Genomic DNA, 25,507 nt, shown 5'->3' with positions numbered 1-25,507 from the left:
CCACTTCGGGGATGAGCTTCGGTAGAATTTCCATGCAGCAGGGCAGCGGGGGCGGGGGTGGGGGGTGGCCATCATGTTATTACCCTCTCAGATTTCAGCGATGGGTCTCCTGGGCTGGGGTGGGGCCTATGCTCAGAGTCTGTTTATATCAGAACTTGTCCAGGACTCATGAACTCCACCCTTCTGCCTGTTACATTACCTGGTCTGCGTTCTTAGATGGAATCCTATTAAAGAGACGCACAAGGCAGGAGAGTCTGCCAAGTTTTAGATGCTGCCAAGAGGTTATATTTCATGGGTTTCCTTTTGGGTTAGGATAGCTCTTAGGATTTTAGTTTTCTACATAGTTTAGGTCTGTATTATAATGTTCACTTAAAAACACTTTTCTCCTCTGTTTCCTAACCTTGAAGGTCCATTAGATGATTTTTGAGGTCCTGTTGATAACCAAGGAACTGTTGACTGACTGATTCACTCACTGATAAATTACTTCATGCATCACATGTACAGCATATAGAGCATGTTATTGAAAACATAGCCTTTGTATCTCGTTATGAAACATGTGGTTATTAGCCAATGATGAGTCATATAACTAATGGTGTTAAGACACAGAGAAGTAAATGTCACCGAGTCTCTAAGCCGCCATGAAAGGGTATCTTTCACTTACCCCCCAGCCCTGGAGAACCAGGGAGGGCCTTCCCCTGTGAACATTCACGCTTTCCTTGTGCCAAGTGTATACTGGGAAATCAGAACAAGTAAAGATACACTCCCTGTCCCCAAGATGTTTAGGGTCTCATAGAAAAAGAAAACATTTCCGTATTTAAATATAATGTCGTGTAATCAATAGTATGATGGACACCATCTTTCTCAGGGTGGAGTCACCAAGGAGTTTTAAGCTAGAGAGACTCTGGCTCAGACATGTGACCTGGGTGTCTGATCATGGATTGGGAGCCCGGGGATGTGGAGGAGTGGGGATCCCAGAGGCACGTCATCGGTCTTTGACTATTGTGTCCACCTCTTGGTTCCAGGTGTCACTGACTGTCAGAGGAATGAGATGGGCCTGCAGTGTGACCAAAATGACCAGTACCGAGCCAGCCAGAGGGACTGGGACAGTGGGAAGGCCTTCTGTGTGGACAGCAAGGGGCGGAGGCTGCCGTGGTCGGAAGCGGAGGCCCCGCTCACGGACTCCCAGTGTCTGAGTACGCGCGGGCCCTTCCCCCAGCCACGCTGCCGGGTGGGGGCGGGCGCTCTCCAGGGCTTTCTGGAAAGGGACAGACAGGCGAGATGCATTTGTCTCCAATTGTTATTTAAAACATGTGATCCATGTAGAAGTGGAAAGAACAGCAGTAGGACGAACCAATATCTGTCACCAGGATCCCACGACTATTAGTATTTTGCTCTTCGGTTCTCTCTCTCTTTTGTTTTTAACCATTGGGAGGTAAGTGTTAGGCATCATCAGACCTCACCACTGAACACCGGGGAATGCATGGGAAATGAATTCTAAAATTAATCTGCTGAGGCTTCCTTTTTGTGTGGGCAGCTTGCCTCCAAAGAGCTGGTCAGAATTTTCCCCTCGGAGGGACGTTGTGGGAAGACTTGAGGGCCAGGCCCGGTTCTGCGACTTACCTGCTGGGAAACCCAGAGCAAGTTGCTCAACGTCTCTGAGCTGCAGTCCCCACAGTGGCCTCCCGCCTGCCTCCTGAGACACGGGGAGGGCCAAGCCGTCCTATGGGGACAGCACTCACCGGGCCGAGGCCTCCCGTGAGGTAGAGGGCGGAAAGTCCTGGGGGGCCGGCAAAGGTCCTACGGCACTCGGGGTGACGGGGGCGGGGGCGGAACTAGTTTCATCCCAGCGGTGCCCTTGGCTGGCTGTGTCGTCCTGGGCAAGCCACTTGCCATCAGCAGTGTCCCCACGTGTAACAGAGGGCTATGAAGGCCGCCTGTCGGGGAGCTGAGCGCGTTAGCAACGACGTGCTTAATGGAGGTAATAAATATCCCAGGACGATTCGCAGTCCCAGTGCTCGTGGCCTTGTTTGCTCACCTGTTAGCCAGGGAGCAGGCTGAGGCGGTCTGCGAGGTCCTTCAGTTCCGCCCGCTCTGTCTCCAGAACTCCGCTCCAGCCTCCGGAGTCGCCCCCCGCTGCTCGAAGGCCCCTGGCTCCCCTCCGCACGCCCGAGAGCGAGCCCTGGGGCCGGGGCCCTACACGGCCGTGTGGGGAGGGGAGGGCCCATGGGCTCGCGGTGTGCCAGGCCCCGTGCAGGGCGCTTCCTATGGGCTGTCACGCGGGCCCTTCCCGGGGGCGGGACAAGGGGGAGACATTATCGCCCCCAATCGTTTAGTTGGGGAAAGTGAGGTGAAGGACGTCTCGGTGACTTTGGAGTGGGTGCGTGTTTGCCTCTCAATCCTGTCCTCTCCGTTACCCAATCTGCTCCTACCCGGATTTATGTTTCCTTATTAAACACGCCTGCACACGCACACTTGCACACACATAACACACGCACACTCATGCATGTAGCCAGACTGCTCTCTCCCTGCCATCCATCCATCCTTCCTTCCCTCCTTCCTTCCTTCCCTCCTTCCTTCCCTCCTTCCTTCCTTCCCTCCTTCCTTCCTTACATCCTTCCTTCCTTTCTTCCTTTAATCCATCTGTCCATCCATCCATCCATCCATCTGTCCAATAAACAGGAAGCTAGCTAGCATCTCTGTCACTATCCTAACCAATGGAGGGTCACATAGTCTCAGAACATTGTCCTTGCCTTGGAAAGAAACAGGCACGTAAGTATTGAGAATCACGATCACATGTGCTCCAGTGTTGACCCTCTGTGCCTTCCCCAAGACATCTGCACATGTGTGCTAAGCAGGAATCTGATGTGTGGGGAGTTATAGCGGCAGGATGCAGCAGGCTGCGAGCTAACTCAAGACTCCGCGGAATCACTGGCGGCTCAGCTCATGGACGGTCTCTGTCTTGCTTGGCCATGCGCTTCTTCGTAGGACGCTGCAGTGTGAAGCTCTGTAGGACCAAGGTGTCCCTTTTCCAAAAACTAGCAGGGTCTCTAACGGAAGTGCTCAATCCACTGCATTTCTGGTTACTGAAAGACTTTAATTAAGAACTGAAAGGCCTCTCACATTTTATCTAGTCTTCTAGAATACGGTGAACTTCTGGTCTATACCAGTCAAGCTGTGGGGACACCAGGGTACAGACAGCATGATGTTTGCTGGAGTGGTGATTAGTTTTTACAGGTGATAACAAGGAGTATAAAAATTTAAGAGAGAGAGGGGGAGAGAGAGAGCAAAAGAGGAGAGGAGAGGGCTGAGTATGGGTTGAGCACACGAAATTAGCAACTTCAGTGATCAGTGAGAAAGCACCACTTTGTAAAAGTAGAATTCTTTTCTACATCAAAAATATTGAAGACATATGCATGTTGTCATTTCTGTTATATTAACATTCCCCTCTCCCAACTCGATCTCAAAAGGAATAAACAGTTTTTTCTGCACTTTTTGTGAAGCTGAGAAAAGATTGCTTTGCATGACCTTAAATTCGTTGACCTAATGAAAACCAGCCTAGACACAAGTCACTTTTATAAGCAATAGGCATGTATGAGAACGAGAACTTACGTATATGCTTATGATTCCTGTGTGTATGCAAAAAACCAGTAGTCCTGTGCTTTGGGGCTTGTTTTTTGGCAAAATATTGACATCCTTGGGCATTTTGGCTTGTAAAAGAAAGCTCATTCCTGGAGAGTTACTGCAGTGATTTTTTTCACTTGGTGAAGAGTGAGTCCCAAGCAGCCTTGAGAAATGGTATTTCTTTTCCCTCCCTGGTCTGGTTCCAAGAGCAGGTGACTATCAGAGCTCAGGTGCATTGATGGGAGCTAGAAAAACAGATGTAATGAATCATTCAAACAAATACTGTCACGAAAGTGCCCAAGCCACATACCACGTTGTTTTATTTCCCTTTTAAAAAACAACTTACCTCTTTCCATAAAAAAGTCAAGGTGCTTTATAGAAAGAAAATTTTCATCCAAAGAATTATGATTATAATTAGCACCTAAAGATAAGGACAGGGAAGTGCCACTTTAGAGCGAAAATCAGTGAGAAGGGATGAGTTGTAAGGGCTCACATCATGCTAAGCTTTCTCCTTCTTCCTGCCAATGAGCTAGAGTGATGGAGACATAAGCCATAGCGCTCATCGTCCCATACGAGGCAGGGGCGCTGGGACCACCTAAGAGGAGTTCTCCCTGCGGGATGGCCGTGTGGCCGAGGGCTGTACCCGAAAGGCCACCCCTTGACCCAGCACTCTTTCGGGCTGCAACCCTTCAGCGCCAAGATGTCACGAATTTCACATTGACTTTCAGTGATGCAGAAATTTGAGGAGGCTCCAGGATCTCAGGTGGTGGCCAATGCCGACGTGGCTGTGGGCGTCAGGGCCGAGGTCCCGGGTTCCGAGTCCCCGCTGGCGCAGTGCTTGGCAGGTAAGCGGCGTGGGGCGATGCGCACCCGGGAAATGGTGTTGAAGTAGGCTCCGCCGATCTTGCAAGGCGGATCAAACAAAACCACTGAAGCCATAATGAAAAATGCACTTTAGCAAAGCACTTGGCAGTCAGTGGATCCCCCAGAAGTACGTTCAACTCGTAAGTTCACTTCAGAGTTTATGGTGCATGTCCTCTGTGCCGAGGACAGTGCGACCCTAAGGATCAGGGGGCAGAAATGCATGGCACTAGCTCCTTACAGAACTACCTGTCCAGGCTGGGTGACACACCTGTCTGTTTTAGCAGTGAGGCCAGAGACTGGTGACAACAGCCATGCTGTGTTTATTGAGCAAGTATTTGTCTAGGGATTAGTTCATAACCCTCCAATCATCTATGAATGGTCATTGTTGTCCCTGCTGCAGGAGAGTGTGTGTGTGTGTGTCTGTTTGGGTGTATTGGGGCAGGCTGTGGGGGCATGTGTCCATCTGTCCTCAGCATCACCAGGAGGGACAGATGGGAGACTGTCCCGTGGTGCTTGCAGACTGTGCCATGGATCAGGCCTGCAGCTTCCTCACGGTGTCCATGGTGGGAGCAGATGTCTCGTGTGACTTCTATGCTTGGACGAGTGACAACATTGCCTGCACAGCATCTGGTCAGGTGAGTCATGGCCGCCACGTGGCATGTCTGCCTGTCCGTCTGTCACACACACTCTGATCAAACACACCAGGCCGATTAGGCGATGGAATGAGATTGTCAACAGCTGATCCCGTGTGACCTCTGTGTCTTCCAAGCGATGAGGCTGAGGACAGTTGAGACAGCAGCACACCTACGATGGCTTGTGTGACACTGGCCTGTGGAGTGCTCCCCTGAGCAGTACCGTCCCCTGACACAGGATTCAAGGGAGAATTTCAGGAGGAGCAGCCCCTTCTGCTCTGCACCAGCCCACTCATCGGGCAGTCTGGGCACTGGGAGCCACGGGCCGTTCTGCAGAGCCCTACAGTAGCCCTCTGTCCCTCTGAGCCCCGGGCCCCGGCAGGCACTCCTTCCTGTTGTAGAAGCATGACCGTGGCTTCAGAAAGGAGAAGGTTACACGCTAGTTAGAACCACGAGGAAGGCTGCTTCTGTAAGTCAGAGCTGGTAGAACGTTGGCAGCCCTGCTGTCGCCGAGATCAGGACCGGAGGGCGTGCAGTGAACAGTGTGGGCCTGTCTCCCGGCCCCAAACTCCCAAGCGCACACAAACCTCCGCGCTGCCCTCCAGCTCCCTAGGGACCCATCCAAAAAGTGTGTTTATAAGCATCTTTTTTTGTCTGTTTGCACACTAGCATTTTATCATACATATTTTTTCTCCCTTGTATCTTAATGATTAACCTTGTTCTCTTTAATGGCACATACCAGTCCCTTCTGGGGATGTCCGCAATTTAACTTATACTCGTTAAGGACATTGATTGGCAGTTTGCAACATCCTCAACAGCATCAACATTGCACGCCCTTGGTCCACGTACCTGTGCCTACGTGTGAGTGTGTGTTCGGAAGTGACATCCTGGTACACATGGTGGGCAGGCCTCTAGGTTTCAGCGCTCTCCTAGCCCCCCATTCTCGGTAGAATTAATCCGTCCCTCCCCTGTAATCACGCTCTCTGGAGTTACATGCCTTTGCAGCTAATGCTCAGGGCCTGGGGCTAGAGTTTACGGCTTACTCTCTGTGAGCTCCAATAGCCTGGGAGGAAGTAAGGAGTAGGAACCTTGTCTCTGCTGTCTTGGCAAGGCCAGTGCCTCACCTCTTTGTGGTGAATTAGCGATCCCATCCCGGGTTATGATAACGCAGCCTCTTTGCATCTCTAGAGTCAAGACGCCTTGGGGAGCCCGCAGGCCACCGGCTTTGGAAGTCTGCAGTGCCAGGTGAAAGTGAGGACTGGGGGTCAGGACTCTCCGGCTGTGTATCTGAAAAAGGGTAAGTGGGCGGGAGTGGGGGGCTCTGGGCCCCGAAGCTTTCCCTGGCTGATGCGGGGGCTGCTTTCCAGCAGCGCGTCCCAGGGGGAGCCCCGCTCCCCGCCCCTCACCCCTTTTCTCCTTGGGCCGCTGTCTCAGCTGTCCTCCTCAGACGGTCCACTGCAAGGACTGGACATGTCCTTTCCATTGGCATCCTCATATCTGGCCTCACACGGGGATTGGGAGGGTCATTCTGCAGGTGACAAACTACAGTGCAGAGCAGATGCAAAGGCTGCGGGCAGAACCCAGCGGAGTCCAGACTCTGTGGCCCCCACAGCCCCGTGAGGCTGCCTGTGACCCGGGAGCACCCGGGCTCCGGGCTCCTGGCTCCTGCAGCCGCCCCTCCCCGGCCTTCCCACCCATGGAGCTTCGCTCTCCTGTCCCTCTGGGCTGCACCCCCTGGGAAGTGGTCAGAGGCTCTGACAACCAGTCCGAACCTCTCAGCACTTCCTCTGCCATCATCCCGCGCCCGGGACCCCTCCAGCCGCAGCTGTGTGGGCGCTGCCCGGGGGCCTGTAGTGCGGCGTGTTCTGCGCTGAGGACGCAGACCCTGCCCCTTCCGGGGCTGCCCGTGCCTGGACCCCACTCTCAGCAGCCAGGCGTTCCGTGTTTGAGAGTTCACAGCTCACTTGCTTGTACGCTTTCTCATTTCACCCTCACGGACATTTTGGAGGAAGGTGTGAAGGGGACCATCATCCTCATTTTACAGATGAGGCTTAGAGAGACTGAATGTTGCCTAAGGTCCTGGCGCTAGTAAACTGGGGGCTGGGCTGGAGCCTCGGTGTGTCTCAATTTCCCTACGCAGCTCACAGAGGAGCAGGCAGGGAAATAGTTCTCGGTGTCGAAGCGCATGTGGGAGACGCAGCGAGTGTCTCCTGGAATCCTACAGCCTGTGCCTTGTCCTGCTGGCCTCCAGCCTCCTGTCCATCAGGGCCAGGCAGGTGCCCGCGACTCAGGGGCGAGCCCCGGGCCACCGCTGGCTCTGCCCTCTGAACGCGAGGCCTCTGCTAGTCACTGCTCCCGGGGCCGCCCTTCACGAAGGTCAGGGGGTGGGTGCTGGAGCCGCCTGTCCGGGCTGTCCCAGCTCTGCCACGTACCAGCTGTGTGATCTGTGATCTGGGGCCAAGTTCCTAGACATTGCAAGGCTTTCGTGTTTCCTCACTAGTAAAGTAGGTGTCGCTGGTAATGAGATGACACATGGGAGACTTTCGGGACAGTGTTCGACAGATGGAAATAGCAAGCGCAGGAGATTTCTACAGCTGTTTCCATGCTCACTCAAATGTCTCCTCATGACCTGGGGCTAAGGCTGGGGACCAGGAGACAGCCAAGGGGGCCTCAGAAGGGATGTGGGAGCTGGGATGAAAGGTGGCAGGATGTCATTCTCTTAGGGCCCTAACTCAGGGCTGGTGCCTGGCTCCCAGCAGCCTCAGACCGTGCCGCAAACAGCTTGCAGCAAGTGGGAGCTGCGCCACTGCCCAGGCCCAGAGCCTCATCTGACCTCGGTCCGCAGCAGGGGCCAGCGCCTACGTTTTCATCTCTGGTCCTTCCTTCACTCACTGCCTCCGGCCTGTGTTAGCGGGGGCTCCCCTGGGGGTGCGGAGTCCGGCAGAGCCCGGACCTCTGATCTGCAGCCAGGGTGACTGGAGCTTCTGCCCAGTGTTTATTCCATTTTAAAAATAACAAAGCATAGAGATTATTTTCCAAAAAGGAAAACAAATACAATAAGTAGCACTGCCCCCGCAAATGTTTAAAAACTGTACCTTGGCCTTTGGTCGCATTTTAAAATATGCAGTTGTCTGTCTTTGTAAGCGTTTGCTGCTTTTTCCCCCTCCTCCTCTCCTGAAAGTTTATACTTTGGGGGAAATTGCAAGGGAAATTGTGAAGCATCCTTGCTGCCAAACTAACCAAGGGCAGAACTGTTTTTTCTTTCTTTCTTTTCTATTTGTCTTGTTTGGCTTTTAAAAACATTTCTCTTTTTTGAGCAGAAAATGTGAGACCCAGCTATTCCGGATCCCGGGGTACTGGGAGGAGCAGGCAGGTCAGAGTAAACAGGATCTGGCTTCCAACTCCCGCTCTGGTCAGGAGTGACTTTCACAGTTGTCCTTCTGCACAATGGGGGTAAAATGTCACAGCCGAGGGGGAAAGGACACGCTCTCTGAGCGTCCCCAGCACAGTCTGTAGCAGCTGGTAGGTAGACAAGCACATCCATTCACAGGCCTGAGCTTATGTGACCTGGAGGACGAGAAGGCTTGATTTGGCATTTGGAACTGTCCCCTTGAACGTGGGGGAGTGGCCATACGATTTGTCAGCATCAGAAGACAGTGCTCAAAGGGTCCTTGGAGACTGTGTAGCCCAGTCCCCTCATTCACGGAGGAGGTCCTATGGAGCCCGGGGCCTCAGGGCACAACTTAAAGGGATGGACCCTTTAACTTAAGCCGGGTTTTGGCTCAGGATGAGTGGGGGCTTTGCTGGCATAGCCAGGGAGAAGGGAGGAGTGAACCAGGGCTTGCAGGGAGAAGATGCCAGCCCTTTGGAGATCTGCAAGGTATCCGCTGAGCATGCGCTAAGGCCAGGCTCATGGCTCAGCCTTTTATGTGCAGTCTGTCTCTTCCTCTGTTCAACCTCCATGAGCATTAGAGGCAGTCATCCCCATTGTGCAGATGGGTAAGCTGAGGCCTTCAGGAATGAGGAGCTTGCTAGCCAGGGGTGCTGCAGGCGTTCGCACTCAGGTCTGTCTCGTTCTGCAGCTTGTGCGCTGGGGCCTCATACTGTAAGCTCTGCACTGGCGCCGGCTGCGTGAGTCCGTTCAGAGCTGGTGAACTGCGGGGCGGGCGGGAGGCTGGGGCGGTGACGAGCCCAGGCTCTGGTCTTCTCTCCGCCCCCCTCCGGCTAGGTAGGCCAAGGCAAGGCCGTCAGCTGGGAATGGTCCTCTTCCCTCAGATGCACAACGGACGTAATAATGGGACAGACATTTTGGCTATAGTGCGATATATAATCTCATGTTTGCAAAATGATGCTCTAAGAATAACAGGGCTTATTGGAGAACTAGAGTTGGGACAGGGACAGACAGAAAACCTAAGCCATGACGTCTGTAACCAGAGGGCTGGCAAAAACAGTAACAACCTTATTTAAAATGAAAAATCCACAGTTTAAAAAGAGACATACGAGCCCATCACAGGAAATGCAAAGGCAGCTGGCTTGGTGGGGGCAGGTGCAGGGAAGGGCTGGGACGGCTGAGTTACGGAGGCAAGGGCCAGAGGCCCAGAGAGATGGGGAAATTGCAGTTGTCCCATTGGAGACAGAGCCAGTGGCCAGTCTGAGGCGAGAGAAAGAACATAGGTTGATGGGCACCGTGTCTAGTTCGTTTCTCTGCATCTGCTGCCCTGCATTCACCTGTTGGTTGATGGCACAAGGCGGTGACGTGTTGGGGGAAACTGTAGGTAAACCAACATGACTTTAGCATCACGGGGGCCCAGCTTCCTGCCCAACATGTGTGTGAAACACTGCATCACGGAAACACACGTGATAGCACAGCAGGTTGCGCATGACGCAATGAGGTCATGTAGGTGCAGCACGTGGCATGGCGTCTGTGTGTCTGTGTGGGCAGTTGGAGCTCAGTACTGGCTGGTCGTCATAAAAGCAGTCGCAAATGCCAGCTCACCACACATGGCCTGTAGACCCTCCGAGGGGTGATGGGCGTCTGTCCAGGTCTGCTGGCTCCACGCTCCGCCTGCACAGCACGTCCCCAAGCTTCACGGCACGAGCTCTGCATTAGTTGGAGATCTTTAAAAAACGTTTTTTCCGCCTTTTCTCCAGGCCAAGAATTCACCACAAGGAGTCAGAAAATCTTCGAACCAACTGGTTTCCAGAACACGCTCTCTGGAATGTACAGCCCCACTGTGTTCTCAGCCTCAGGGGCCAATCTGACAGAGGTTCATCTCTTCTGCCTTCTTGCATGTGACCGTGACGCATGCTGTGACGGCTTCATCCTCACCCAAGTCCAAGGAGGTAATGTAGGTGGCAACCTGTGGTCTACAAAGGACGGGAAGCATGTGGGGTCATAGAAGCCAGCATGTATAACCTGGAGATTTTATGGGCATGAAGCGACCACACCCATGTAGAAGGGGACACACGAAGTCAGGGACAGACCAGGCCTCTTCCCACATGGCCCAGGCTGTGCCGGCCACTGCACGTTGTAATAGTTGTTTCTTCTTATTGGTGTCCTCAGAGGTGGTATTAGGAGCTCCATGTTACAAAGTGAGCAGCTGAGGTTCGAAGAATGTAAACTGTTTGCTCTTAGCCATGGCTGGCCAAGCTATAGAGCTGAGATTTGAGCCCAGGCACATCCTTGACAGCATCTCACTGCCACCTGTAGAGCCTGACTGGCCACACTGGTCGGAAAATGTCAGTTCATCCCCAATATCCAGGGTCATTGGTTATCTGTTGAGTGCGTACAGTATGCCAGGCTCTGTGACCAACAGGAGTGGATTTTCTGTCATCTTTCAGCCGTGGGGATGGACCTCTGTTTATAGCCATAAATCCATGTACTTGGCTGTGTAGACGAGGGGTTGGGAAGGGACTATGGGCTCAGACGAACCTGGGTTCTGGTCACCGCTCTGTCACTTCCTGGCTGTGCACTCTTGGACAAGTTGCTTAAACTAAGTTCCAGTTCCCTTGTCCATGAAATATAGACAATAATATCGATAACGATCATCCCTGTTGGACTGTTGTTATACAGACAATGGGCACAAAATGCACTTGGCCTCTTGGATGCTATAAATTCAGTAACAGGGGGACACAACTACAACCGTCTATGGGACCATTGCCTTCAGCTTATGGAGAATTCTGAAGATTTTTAAAAATAGGAAGTAGCGTTATATATCTTTCTATGACCTCATCTCCAGTGACCACCATATATGTGGGGTCCAGGGTGCTTGGTGTTGGATGTAGATAAAAGGAGCTTCGCGTCTGGTTGGGGAGGCAGGGGTGCTGTGAAAGGACCGTGACCTTCACCCCTTCGTTTGTGCGGCCATCCAGCAACCATGTACTGCATGCTGCTGTGCACCAGGCTTGATAAATGAGGCAGCATGAGTGTCGACACCACGGGAGCCTTGGAGTGCAAGGTGGGAGATACCAGTGGGACTTGGTAGTCAGGGAAAGCTTCCTGGAAGGGGAGACACATGGAATTTTGTGTGTGTGTGTGCGTTGGGTAGTGTTTAGATGATGAGTGAAGAGAGAGAGAGTCTGGCCCAGGGTGGGTCTGCATGTGAGCTGAGCTACAGGCGGGGAGGCTCCGTGTGTCGGGAAGAATGTTAACCACGGCACCGGGCTTCTCAGTAAGCAGACACCCTTAAAGCAGCAGCATCTGCATGTTGTTCCTCCGGAGAGAACAAGCCCTAAGCCCTGCTTTGCGGGCGCCGGAGCCCGTTACATCCACCGTCAGGCCTGTTCTCCGCCCCGCCTGTCCTCAGCCACGGCCCTTCACCGTCGCTCACTCTGCGTGCCCAAGGTTCTTAGGCTCTCAGCCTCCTTAAAAGCCAGAAGGAGCACAACACCACCGAGCTCTTGACCTTGGCTCTTCCCTCCAACTCTGGTTTTGTTTCTCTCCGTTCCTACCTCAGTACCGTAGCCAGCCCCGCAAGCTGAGACACCTTCGCTCCTCCCCAGGTGCAGCTCCGGCTTCCCGTTCCCCTCGACTTGGTTGTCTCCAGCCGTCAGCACTCTTGACCACTCCCCAGTTCTTTAAGCTCACCTCTCCCGACTTTCCTGACGCCTTCTCTTTATTTATTTATTTATTTATTTATTTATTTTTATTTTTTAAACATCACTGTGTGGTTGCCTCTCTCGCGGCCTCAACTGGGGACCTGATGTGCAACCTAGTTATGTGCCCTGACTGGGAATCGAACCAGCGACACTTGGATCGCAGGCCGACGCTCAATCCATTGAGCCACAGCAGCCAGGGCTTCCTGACACCTCCTCTTACTCAGGCCACTCTGCCTCATGCAGCGTCCGGAGCATGTTCCTTTCAGCTTCCCTGTCAGTCGGCCCTGCCGTCACCCCTCCTGAGTCTCTGCAGAGGTCCAGGTCCGCCCACTCGTCTGCCGTCTGCATAGATCCCTTGGAAGTCCTGCCAGCATCTCAAAGGCCACCTGTCTCTGCAGGGACAGAGAGCTTTTACCCTAAACGGCTGCTTCTGTTACAAATCCCACCTCAGAGAAGAGCACCCAAGCTGAGAATCCAGGCATCGGGCCGAATTCCTCTCCGGCCCTCCTTCTTCTGCACTGATTGTCACCCCCATTTCTTGCTGCTGCTTTCTTACTGGAGTTGGGGTGGAGATCAAGTTCGTCCCCACCTCTGCTGCCTGTAATCTGGACTGTATTGTTGTTATTTTGATGCTGATTGTCTCCATCTCTTAATCTCTCCCAACCCCAGTGCTAGATTCCCCGCCCTGGATACCAGCCTGTACAGCTCTCGGGCCCTCTCACGCTTTCTCCTCCTGAAAGCCCGTTTGGCTCCGCTCTTTGTATCCAAGCTCACCGGCCCATTCCCCTGGTGAACTGAAACTTCCAGCAGGACGAAATAGCCCTTGACCCCCGGCCGCGAGGTGATGAGCGAACAGTGCTGAGGCCAGCTCACGGCCACCCGTGGTGGCCGAAACGAGAATGCTGTGTTGGCCTGTAGGGCAGGCAGTTGGGTTGGAGTAACCAGCGTCCTGAAATTCCTTGTGGGTTTTAATGCTCTAGGAGCATATGACGTGCATTTATGCTAGTCTTTCGATAAGCAAAAGGTAGACGGATGATATATAGATACACATGCACATGAACGCTCACACATGTATATAGCATGTCGTTATGTATACATGAATTTAGAGACACTGCAGTTCAAATCCAGGAAGTCTTCTGCCTCCTTTGAACTAAATGTTCTTTTCTGTGGACACCACCTTCCCTAGAGGCTTGATTACTCACCAGACCGTGTGATTTTTCAAGTTGGAAAGGTTGACTTCATTTTCCCTAGGATCATATATGGAAGAGTTATTTTGTTCCATGGAGCAGTCAGCCCCCCAAACCCCCTTTCCCCCGCCATTTCTGGCTGGTGGCCTGACTGCTTTTCCCTGTAAGCGTCCCGTGTGATCTGTGAATTCTGGGCAGTGGAATAGCCCCCTCGCCGTGAAGCACATTAAGCCCTCTCCGAGACAGCCATAAACCATCAGGCAGATGTTTTCCCCGTCTCGTCCAATGGGCAGATTTAGAGTCTTAATTATAAAGCTTTGGCTGGGTCTGCCTGGTGACCGGGAACAAAGTCCTGCTCCCTCCTTCCCCTGCAGTCTGGAAAGTCATTTAACTTTCGGGTGGACTCCCCCTCCTCCCCACCCCTCCAATCTTCCCACCTCTTCCTGCCTCCAACCCCTACATGGCTTAATTAATATTAAGGAACATTCATGATGTCTCCAGACCTACGTTTCAGTCAAGGGGTTCAGGGGGACTCCTGTGGCCCCAGGGTCACGGGAGTGTCATGGCAGCTGGCGATATGATCAGCAAAGTGGCTTCTGATCTCTAGCTGGCCTCCCCTCTCAGGCACACGGGGTTCTCCCTGAGACTCTCGCACCCAGAGAAGAAAGCTGCGTGGGCCTCCCCTCCGAGGCCTGAGAGCAGAAGGACAATATGCCGCCTGGCGATGGACTCCATGGTTCTGTTTTACGGCTCATGTGAGGGGCCGCCCCTATGTTCAGATGTCCTCTGAGCCCTCAGCAGCCTCTTACCACCCCCGCCTGGGCCTGGTGTGCGTACCACTGCCTGCCGGCCTCCCCCGTTCTCATCACCCGGCAGGCCACCCTCCCCTTCCTGCCTTGTTTCCTCATCTGTGAAGTGGGCTCTCCAGGTCAGGGGACCTGGGATCTGTCTGTGCACTGGAACCGTCTGTCTGTGGTGCTATTTACAAACACTGCCTCCCAAGTGCCCCCCTGTCCCGCCCCCGCAGTCCCGCCACGATGTATCAGGAACTCCGTGGCTGGTGGCGAGGAACGGGCATTCCCCAAGCCCTCCCTGTGTCCCTCCTATGCCAGTCTAAGTGCCCTGGTGGGGACCCACCACATAGCTTGAAGGCAGATTTATTTTACCCGGGGCATGGCTGCTGCAGCTGACGGTGAGTTCAAAGACTGCAGGGGAGCGGTGGGCAGAGGGAGGGAGGCAGACAGATGTCAAGTCCCTTGGCCAGGTGTGCGGGAGTCATCTACTTTGGGCCGTTTGGGGGGAGAGGTGAGTTTGGAGCTGTATCTGGATTTGGACATAAAGTAGGAAGGAAGGGATAGGACCTGTGGGCTGGTTTATGGTTTTTTTCTAGGAGCATCGGAACATCTGGACCACCTCAGATGATGCTTCATCTGAGTGATGTAGAAGTTACTTAATTTCTAGGTCTATGTAAATTCGGGCAATTCACTTATAGGAGACTCAGTTTTTTCATCAGGAAATGGAATTAATAATGCCCACAAGAATGGAGGGGATTGAGACATTTAAAGCACTCACGTGGTAACTGGCACATTGCAGACACGGAACGAAAGTCACTGTCAAATTCTGTCAGACTCGGGGACAGTCTTCCTGACACTAAATAAAGTCACCCTTTTAGGGCAGATTTTTAAAATGCAAAATTAGAACACATATTCCAGACAAAGCAGCGCAGGGCTTCCCCTTGGAGTAAACTTCTCTCTACGCGTCCCAGGCAGGTGGGCAGTCAGGCTTGGCTTGGAAGCCTCCGTGGCCAAGGAGCTCACTTCCCAACAGGGGAGCGTGTGCTAAAGGTGCCCAGCTCTTCATTTGTCATGGACTTTGAGTCTAAGTGCTCCTTTCTGAGTCCCCCTGAGGTTGATTGCCTTTGTGTGTGTGTGTGACAAAGAGAGACAGAAGCTGCCATTCAGCTCCTGGAAGTCTCAGAAAGGCCACTCTGTGGGCTGGGGTAGGAAATGGGGGCAGAAGACGCCGGCAGCGACACCCCCAGTGGTGCACGAGATGTGACTGCTGCTGACCCGGGAAGAGGGGCTCTGACGGAGGAGGGAAGGGGCAGCAGGCGTGGTGGTAGCCCTTCCCTTGGGACTTGGCCAGTAAGACAATGGCACAACCCTCAGGAAGGGCGACCCCATTAAAACCAGGCTCCTGAGCCCCAGGGTCCCCGTCCATTCCCGAGGAGCTGTGTCCTGTCCCCGTCCTGCAGGCCTCCCAGGGCGTGAGGTGAGTTTCTGCAGGTTCTCTGCTTGTTCTCATCCCATCAACCTTGCCTCCCTCCCGTGACCCCGCAGGCCCCCTCATCTGTGGGCTGCTGAGCTCCCCCGATGTCCTGCTTTGCAACATCCAAGACTGGAGGGACCCCGCTCAAGACAAGGTGAATGCTACCTGTCCCGGTGTGACCTACGACCAGGGGAGCCGCCAGGTGACATTGCGGCTGGGAGGCCAGGAGTTCAAGGGTAAGCCTCTGCCTTCTGCCCGTGTTCCCTCCGAAGGAGTTTTCCTCTCCGGCAAGGTTTTATGCTGCTGACTTCGGGGCCCTCCCCGTACCCGAGCGATGTGCGCTCCCGCACAGACGCCACGCCAAGGGTGCCGCCCAGAGAACGCCCACAGCCTCTCCGCAGCATTCCGCGGGAAGCGCTGGCCTGGCTCCCGAGGCTGCCGTTGGCCGGAGGTGGCTGGCTCGGCCCGGCTCCTCGTGCCTCTGGGGGCTCGATGGCCGTCAGCTGGTCTGGACAAGGCTGGGCGGCCTGGCCCCGCTTCCTGGGTCGCTCATCCTTCTTCGGCATGAGCACGTTCTCCTGCAGATGGGGGAGTCCGCAGAGGACCGGGAAAGACACGCCAGGCCTCTGAGGTCAAGGCCCAGCTCGGGGCCCGACTGGAAGTCCAGGCGTGTGGGAATACCTTGCCCTTTAGTGGCCGGAACTGCTCAGTCTGTGAAACGTGTGATGGCAAAAATGCCACCTGTTCCCATGCCAACGCCCAGGGCACGTTTCCTCTCTGTGGGGACAACTCACGTCCGTCCCGGTTACAGGACATGCAGGGCCTATGGGTCGCACTACACGGGCTCAGTCAACAGAAAGAACCGCTGTACTGGCTCCTTCCTCTTTTTCCTGCCGGAGGCTCTTCCACCCTTTCCCCAATCTTAGTATTAGAGCTAGAAGTCACGCCTGAGATCACTCGCCTGCCCCCTCCTTTTACAGGCTGGGGGGCATCAGTGTCTGAGGCCCCAGGGGGCAGTCAGATCTCCTGTCTTGGCTCCCGGGCCCTGCGCTGTCCGCTCAGCAGATCCCCATCTGGGAAGTGTGGTTCCTGCTCTGCCCTGAGCTGCAGACGGACCGCCTAGTGCTACTCGGTGCAGATGTGGCCGGGACTGGCAGACTCCGCACCTCCAGGGGCACATTAGACATGCAGGTTCCCGGGCCCCGCCCCTGACCCCCAGGGATTGGTTCTCACAAGCTGTCTGGGTAATGCTATGCCTGATAAGTGTGAGAGCCTGGAAATTTCCTTCCCCCATGAAGAGTCTGAATTTATGGTGAGAACAGGGCCCAGCTGCTCACTCACCTGTTCTGGTTCCAGGGTGAGGTTGGGGGCAACCTGGCTTCATCTTACCTCCACTCTGCACTGTTTACCTGCCAGCACTTGAACCCAGAACTCGACGCCGTGGCTCCGCCTCTGAGCTGGGGAGGGTGAGCACACGTGGGTGTCAGCCAGACTGGAGGGGAAGGGCCGCAAGGAGGTTATGGAGCAGTCTTGGTGGCGCCCTCAGAGGTCTGAGAGAGACCACTGACTTCCTGCCTCCAGGCGGGGTTTCTAATGCCTGCTGCTCAGTGGGCTGCAGCCCCCGGGGTCCTCATGGTGGAGAACTCACTGACACCACCTCCAGGAGCCCTCCCAGACCACCTCACAGGGCTTCATGCCTGCTGCACACGTCACTCTGTCAGGCCGTGCAGTGGCCAGTGCAGTGAAAGTGTGCCTTGCCTGTCTGAGTCCCTCACAGGGCTGGCTGACCGTCTGCTTTGGACACCGGTGTGCCACCTGGAGCGCATTCATAAGGCTCCATTGCCGGCCTATAAAAATGGGGTGATGACAGTTTCCACCTCCCAGTGCTGCGTGGCGATGACAGCAGACGATGGGGACAACAGCAATCATACTAGAAATGTCTCCGTGCCTCATGCTCCCTGTGAGCCAGGTGCTGCTCCTAGGCCATCAGCCCCCTTCTGACTGTGGTCCCCGTGGTGCAGCTGAAGAAGTGGAGGCACCCAGAAGGGAGGGCTCCCCCAGGTCCCAGAGCCTGTGAACAGAAGGTCTGGGACCTGGAAGTGGGTGCCCTGGCTCCAAGGTGACGTTCCTAGCCGCGTCTCTCTACTGGCACTCGCCGGTGACACATGGGGAGGACGCCCAGAGTGTTTGACACACGGTGTTCAGATTAGGCAATGTTACCCTTTTAAAACTCCGTCGCTGTGTGTGTTATATTTTAAGAACCGGACTGTGTCTCATTAATTTTTGGATGCATCCCACTGAGCACAGAACCTGGCACAGAGAAGACAATCTGCGAGTCCGTTAGCCAAACCTGGAAAAAAGCGTCACCGGGTCTGGTGGCATTCCGTGACGCTTAGTTTCTTCTGGGCATAAATAAGATCAAGCAGCTCACTGACGTGACGGATCTTCCCCATGTGGGACCTATTACCCCGAGAGGTAGCCCAGGGTGAAAACAAGCCCTTGATGAAAGACATAGGATATCGGCTCGGGCAATAAGTCCACAGTGGATTGCTTAACGCAGGGCGTGTGTGTGGTGTGTGCCCAAGACATGAAGAATGTGCCCTTGTCTGGCCTCCCTGAGAAGCACTGATTACCGCAGGACTTTGGAAGTTTGGGGTTCTTTTTTCCGTGTCCTGTGTGTATGTGCATATTTTGGGGTGCAGTCAGAACTTTAAGAAGGTATCCTGTCATCAGGGCGATTTTGGGCTGCCTGAGGCATATTCGTGAGGTCCCAAATTGGAGGTTGGCGCTCCCAGCCCGTTTTGAAGGGCCGTGGGGGAAAGGGACAAAGTTCGGGAAAGCCGGGGGTCAGACGGGAGCAGCAGAAATGAGCCGGGCGGTGCGTGAGCAGCCGGGAGGAGGGGAGTGGTCAGGGTCACGCACCCATCCGTTTTCTTTGCACTTTGTGCCCGGGTTGACCTGAGAAGACTCCGCACAGGGTCTGCACCTCCTAATTTCCAGGAAGCGTCTCTGGATGTTTTCAACGATTAGGTGTTGGCTGGGCCGACTTCCCCATCTCTAAGGAAAAAGGCTTAGACAGCTCTGGGACTGCGTGTGTCTCAGTTCTGACAATGTCTTGAAGTGTAAATGAATGAAAAATAGACAGATTAAATGTCCCCTGATGCCCCCAGGGACTTAACGTTTGATAGGAAAAACAGGCTTCGGCAGAACCACTCCAGGTTCATTCTGAGTTTCAAAGGCTCCCTGCTCTTGAGCAATGGTGAGGCTCAGCCTGGGGGCTGCAGTTCCCGTCACAGGGGTCTGTTTTGCATCAGTGGCTGTCATTATCTTGGGGCGCTGGGAGCTTGGTGGAGAAACTTCCCTTCCATCCACGATGTTCATTGTCACCAGATGCTCCTGGCGTCGATGTCTGAGCAGCCCCTGCACGCAGGACGACCCTGTCGGCTCCTGACAACAGGTTTCCCTGGTTGCGTGTTACCAGGTGCTCAGCACTAAGCGGTGCTCAGGGCCAGGCTTCAGGAGCAGCTTATTTAGGAAAGGCAGGAATATGGGTCGAGATGTGGGGGGAGGGATGCAGAGAAGAGGAGACAGCCAAGAAAAGGTGGGCTTGACCCTGCCTAGTCCAGTGTAGAATCCTGTCCTCTCCCCACCTGGAGAGGCCCACTGACCACCCAGATACAGCTCATGACCTCTGCCGAAGCGTTCTGAAGTAAACGAAGACCCCACAACACCCGTCAACCCTCAAGAACCCGGCTCCATGCCAAACCCCCAAAGCCTTCAGTGGGTAGGTGTGTCTGCGGCCTTGATTACGGAGGGAGGGGGTGGAGAGCCAGTCTGGAGGCCCGTCTGTGTAATGGGGACATTCTGACCCCACTGTCGTGGAAGGAATGCGACAGACATCCAGACTGAACAGACTACCTTAAGATGCTGTTTAGCAGGGAAGAGGAAGAATAATGTCTGCTTGGGTTCTAGGTACCTTCTCAGCAACATTGCACCAGGGGAGTTTGGGGGAATGGAGTGAAGGGTCAGAAGTCTGCTTTGGGAAAACTAACTTGGAAGCCAGCGGAGGTGCTTGGGCGGGTGAGGCTCTGCTTCACTCGGAGGGCTCTGAGTATCATGGACGGCTTTGTTTTCCCCGTTCACTCCTCCTTGCCTTCATTTGTCTTGTGAAAACCAGTGCTCTGCAGGGCTTATGCAGGGGGTGGGTAACATAAAAAGGAGTAAGACCCAGTTCCCAATCTCAGGAAGCTCCGGCACATCACGGAGCGGGACAGATTCTATCTAGTGAGGACTTAGAGGTAGAGGTTAGTGCTGTGCATGCATCCCAGCCAGAGGGCTCCAGGAAGCCTTCTGGAAGGAGGCGTTGCAGACTGCGGTGCTTCCGCAGTGAGCCGCGGTTAGCCAGGTGCATGGGGACAAGAGTGCTAGCAATCATGTTGACAATTAGAACTTCCTTGTGGGGATTTACAGAGATGCTTCTCAGGACACAGCCGTCTCCGCGGTTGCTGGCCAGGCGATCTCTGTCTCTGCCAAGGTGCTAATGTTCATGTGCAGAACTTAACTGAATTCCATCGAATTGAATTGTGTTGAAATGAACCAAAACCAAGGTTGAGGTTAAGACTCCCCAGGTTGAAAGACACGGGGCTCCATTGACTTGAGATGGACCCAAAGTATATAACAAAGACTGGTTCCCAACATGGTTCAGTGCATTCTGGGCCAAAATGTCCTGATACCTGTGTGCTTCTGTAGGGTGCACCTGCTTTCCTCTGGGCAGTGGAGGGCATGTATGACTTTTCTTTCCACTCCACATAAAGCAGGTCACACTTACCAGATGAAGCCAAGGTCCTCAGGACCATGTAAAAGGTTCAGCAACTCATCCGTGTCAGAAATGGGGTCTGCTTAGTGGTGTAGCCCCTCCTCTTGGCATTCCCTAAAGGATTATTGCTCTTGGGATGGACCACGAATGGGAATCTGAGCTAATATTTATTGAAATCCCATCATCTAACACTCAGTGTTACTCCAAGGTCAACTGTGTCTCAGAGAGGTTATTGGTTTTATCTTAGATCTGGGAGCAGTATAACACCCTAGAGATAAGATACCATTTTCCCAACTTCTACAGGCTACAGAAGAATCATAATGCATGACTTGAAGTTTTATTTACTTTACATCTATGTTACTGCCCCCCCCAAAATAAACTATATCTACAATGTTTTGAAAGCGTGATTTCAAATAGATTGGGGTATAAAATATACATTTTTAAAATTCTTCACTTGCCCTTATAATAAGGTTCAAGTTCCATTAGCCTGACCTTCATAATAAGCAGATGTCAGCACAAGGAGATAGTGAAAGCAGGACACACTCTGAGCAGATGGCCCGACCCTGCGTGGGTGTCTTCGGCATGTACGGAGTAGTCCCGCTATGGAGTGTGGAGCAAGTCCTCACACTACAGAGATCCAAGGTGACGTGCCCCAGACCTCACGGGCTTCACTTCCCCACGTGTTCATAACCGACTCCCATACCCTGACGAGGACCAGGAGAGAATTAGGAGTGGGTCCTTGAAGGAACCATCTCACCCCAGTGTCGGGCAGCCTGAGAAGTCCTAGCATCGTCCTTTATTTCCGTTTCAGAAGCAAAGCCAAACGGAAGCACAGCTCAATATCTGGGGCTCCCTCTCCAGAGCACGGCCATCCTTGGGGTGGGGACTCGTTCCTTTAACAGCTGAGCGTTCTAGACAGTTCAGTGTTTAACTGAACCTCTTTAAACGTTCCTACATGCCTCTCTGAACACAAGGACCTTTGCAAATGCTTGCCATTCGAGATGGACAGAATTCTAAAATGTATCATCTTGTCCTGAGTGTGGTGATTGGAGTGTGGTCTAGGAGCTGACGAGATGGGATTTGAAGTCTGGCATTTTGATTGTCGCCTGGAAATTAAATACTGACCTGTGAGGTTGAAATCAGTCAATACCTGGCAGGTGCTTACCATGGTGTTGGGTCCCTGACTAAGGTTCCTGATAAGAATTGGCTCTCAGAATCCGTGGCTCTTAGTAATACTTCAAGGTCAAATGTGATCGTTTTTATCGACTCATGTTGTGAACGAGCTCTCTCCCACAGTGTGTGGGTGGTCTGCCCCAGAATCTGTGCTCCCTGACCTCTTTCCTCAGCCTTGAAGATCATAGGGGGAGCAGATGGCATCTTAGGGCCAAACGGGGAAAAGAGAGGCAACCCGGTCATCAGAAAATGGTGTGGCAAAGCCAGGCTCATCCAGAGTGGTGTCCAGGGGAGTATAGTTCGGCAGGAAAGAAAGTGTAATAATATTAGTAATAAACTAAGTAATGGCAGCTACCAGTAATAGGGTGTATGTCAAATATTGCAGAAGACAGTTTCTGTACATTAGTCCCTTCCTCACAATTACCATCCCCATTGGCCAAAGAGGCAAGAGTCTTGGGGGACTTAAGCAACAGAGAATTAAGACAGTTTTCAAGTTTCCTATGTGTTTTGTTCTTTTTAAGCCCACCTCTAGTTCTGTGATTCCCTTTGTCACAGGTGCGTGACCCCTTACCACAGCAGCCTCTTCGGTGCCCTGAGCAAGATACCAGGGATCTGGCCAGCTCTGGTTTGTGCCAGGTTGCTGGGAGAGAGCTCCAAGAGGCTTCTTGGGGTGCCCCCTGGAGAGGGCAGTGGGGGGGACTGAGGTAGTGTGGTCATGGTGGGTCCCCAGCGAGAGCAAGCCCATTTAAGGTCATAAACATGATCGCCTTCCTTTGCAGGTGTGACGCCCCTGGAAGGGACTCAGGATGCCTTGGTCAGTTTCCAGCAGGTTTATCTCTGGAAAGGTAAGCTCTTGTGTGTGTGTGGGGGGGGGGTGTTAGCAGGACACCGATGACATGGACGTACCTGGCCCCAACCCTCACTCACAGGGCACCCTGTGCCCCAGAGAGAACGGTAGAGATTGCCTTTCCAAGTTCATGTTTCATGTGCAATGGAAGGGCCTCCACTCCCATCAGATAAGATACCAGAGTCCGAAAGAAAAAGGAAAAGTGTGGAAACCAAAGGAAGGATGGAGGTAGGAAGCCCTGGCTCCCGTGAGATCAAGTTCGCTGACCACAGGCTGCCCTTGCTCTGGGAGGGGAGCTCCGAGGCCGCGGGCAGCTGTGGAAGGCGTTTCTGCCAGGGACCTGGCCCCAGGCGCCTCTCTTCCTGACATCAGGGCGAAGGGACCGGTGCCCGGGCTGGGGGGCATGGGCGCCTGCTCCTGCAGATGCACAGAACGGGTGGGGGTGGAATGGGGAGGCTTTGCTAAGCGCACCTCTGGCATCTCCTGCTTGTCCTCCTTCGAGCTGACTGAATGTGGACCACGTGCCTACTCAGCCAGGGACTGGGATGGGCATCTGGGGTGAGTCTGAGGGCTGTGGGGTGAGAGAGCTGGGGTAGGCACAGCCTGGCCCCGTAAGGCTCTCCTGTCTCAGGAGGGAGCAGGCAAGGAGGGGCCGTTCCATGTCACAGCCGTAGGCGCTGGGCGCGAGGTATGAGGAAACGCTCCCCGGCGCCTCCATCACTGCCTTCCGCTTCCCATGGCCCCTCCTTACCGATTTCCAGTCCCCCAGGCAATAGGACCAGTGACCTCCCTGTTCCCCCGCCTTGTGCAGTGGTGCAAAGGGCCCGGAGCATGGACTTGGAGCGGGTGTGCACTCTGGCTCCATCGGGTACCACCCGTGTGACCTTGAGCCTAGGGTCCCCGTAGGTAACGCAGCAGTGAAAACAGGACTCAGCTCATAGGGCTGTGTGAGCCTTGGCAAGACCATGCGTGCACAGTGCTTAGAACTGTGTCTAGCACATCATAAATGCTGATTAATGTGGGGGGGGGGGACAGAAGGAAGGAGGAGGAGGGGGAAGAGGAAGAAAGGGGAGGGGAACAAAAAGAGAGAGAAAAGTACCCGTCATTTTTATTTTTAAATGATATGAGATTATACACGCTTTCTTTTTTTTTTTTTTTTTCACACTCCTTTTCTCATTGAGTCCTACCTACAAGGTCAGTATACAGAGGGGGTGTCATTTTTGTTCATATTTCAGACAAAAAACAAAAAAATACTTAGAGTGGTTGAGTGAAAGGCACACAGGAGGTTCTGGGCTGGGACCCAGACACTGTTTCCAAGTCCAGTGCTTCCCAGTTATCAGGAAGTTCTGGTAAATGATGTACTAGCTGGTGAAAATTAAGAAATTGCTTCTCCCCACGATACTTCCCACCCGAAACAGAAGCGCCCCTTCAAACCTGTCTAACGCCCCACTCTCCGCACTGGCTCGCCCCGCTTCCGTGGAAGGTCTGTTCCCAGCTTGGACGCTTCACCTCCTCGTCACCTGCATGTCTGGGATAAGTTATGTTCTCTCTCAGAGTCTCAGTTTTTTCAAGGGTAAAATGGAAAGCTTACTCCTTCCCTTCACAGGGTGTTGAAAAGATCAGTATTTAGAAACATATTTTCATAACTTTAAAGGGGTTTGCAAGTGTTACTAAGTCCAATACCAAGGACAGTAATAGTTCTGTCACCAAGAGGCTGGCTGACACTCCATAAAAGGCCAGAGAGTGCAGACCGGTGTCCCTGGGTCTGTCCCAGAGCGTGTCCCGGGCTCCTGGCCACAGCAGACCAGGAGGACTTCTCCGTGGCCATTACCATGTGCTGACCTCCCTTTTCCTCCCCAGCAGTGAAGCAACAGCCCTTTTTCTTCTCCTAGATTCTGACATGGGGTCTCGGTCCGAGTCTATGGGATGTGGAAGGGACATGGAACCAAGGTCAACATCTCCAGCAGAGACAGGTACCAAGCCCAAAGCCTTTGTATAAACTTGGGGGTCCAACTGTGGAGACGAGATGGTGATGCGAAGGGTCTAATCCATGAATGGGCCCACTACTAACATAGCTCCGTTCTGCAGCTTGTAACCCACTCATATGGGCAATTATATAACCGTAAACACGCACAGCTCCTCCGAGGACAGCTGGCACAGAAAGAGGTGACATCATTGCACGGTCACCACTGCTCCTGGGGGGAAAACCATAATAACAAATGCAGCAAAATTCAGTCAAAGGCAAGGTTCATCTGACGGCTCAGCGGCTTCACTTACGGAAGCCCCCAAGAGTGTAAGCAAAATGTAAACATTGTGGAATTTTATATAATGAGCCTCCCGGAGAGCCTTTGGAAGAGTCGTTTTATGCAGGGGCAGCTATAAAGGCGTGTAGTCGTAGGGGCAGAGTTTGTGTGAGGCCTGAGACATCTCTCTCTCCAGCATCCACCGTTGTCATCCCTTAGGTAGGGCTGACGCTCAGCGAGGGAGGCAGGGTGGCATGGGAAGGAGGGAGGGAGGAAGAGGAAGGAAGAGAAGGAGAAGGAGGATGAAGAAGAAGAAGAAGGAGAAGAAGGGAAGCGAGGGCAGGCAGGCCCGTCTGCCAGCACAGCGAGAGTGCGTGGCTCAGTGGGAGAGTCACCGCGTTGCACTCCCTGGGTCCTTGGCTCACCTACTAAGAGTCTTGATTCCTCACGTGCAGAGCGCACCTTGCTTTCTCCTCCACTTGGTATAGATCACGTACCAGCTAGAACACCTGGAGCATTGGCTGGTACGCAACATGTGACCCCAGATGGTGGTGTCTTCCCCTTTGCAGGCCTTTTGTGCAGAGCAGATGAGATCAGGCACATAAACCACCCCAAATGGGGCTCATCCCATCGTAGTGCTTTGGCACGCATGGCTTCCCTCTGCCTTCATGGAGCTTTGGGACTTGAAGGTTGTGTCTGGCGTGGAGTGTGGGTTCTCAGGTCAGGAGAGCAGGGTTCAAATCCCAGCTCCGCCCAGG

General features: G+C 53.6%; 1 protein-coding gene across 1 annotated transcript in view; it reads left to right on the top strand.

The window, feature by feature from the left end:
- The window catches only part of TG (thyroglobulin), a 198,031-nt gene that overhangs the window by 41,007 nt on the left and 131,517 nt on the right, over nucleotides 1-25,507 (top strand). Inside the window, exons 22-29 of the mRNA XM_090282726.1 lie at nucleotides 1,023-1,193; nucleotides 4,350-4,466; nucleotides 5,005-5,120; nucleotides 6,306-6,414; nucleotides 10,269-10,460; nucleotides 15,742-15,906; nucleotides 22,439-22,504; nucleotides 24,399-24,479. Coding sequence (XP_090138852.1) covers nucleotides 1,023-1,193; nucleotides 4,350-4,466; nucleotides 5,005-5,120; nucleotides 6,306-6,414; nucleotides 10,269-10,460; nucleotides 15,742-15,906; nucleotides 22,439-22,504; nucleotides 24,399-24,479 — 1,017 coding nt within the window. The remainder of the gene's footprint in view (nucleotides 1-1,022; nucleotides 1,194-4,349; nucleotides 4,467-5,004; nucleotides 5,121-6,305; nucleotides 6,415-10,268; nucleotides 10,461-15,741; nucleotides 15,907-22,438; nucleotides 22,505-24,398; nucleotides 24,480-25,507) is intronic.

The sequence above is a fragment of the Furipterus horrens genome, unplaced genomic scaffold (genome assembly GCF_987537825.1).
Source record: "Furipterus horrens unplaced genomic scaffold, mFurHor1.1.pri manual_scaffold_7, whole genome shotgun sequence".
In the NCBI taxonomy this organism is placed as follows: domain Eukaryota; kingdom Metazoa; phylum Chordata; class Mammalia; order Chiroptera; family Furipteridae; genus Furipterus; species Furipterus horrens.
This window is presented reverse-complemented; position numbering and strand designations above follow the sequence as displayed.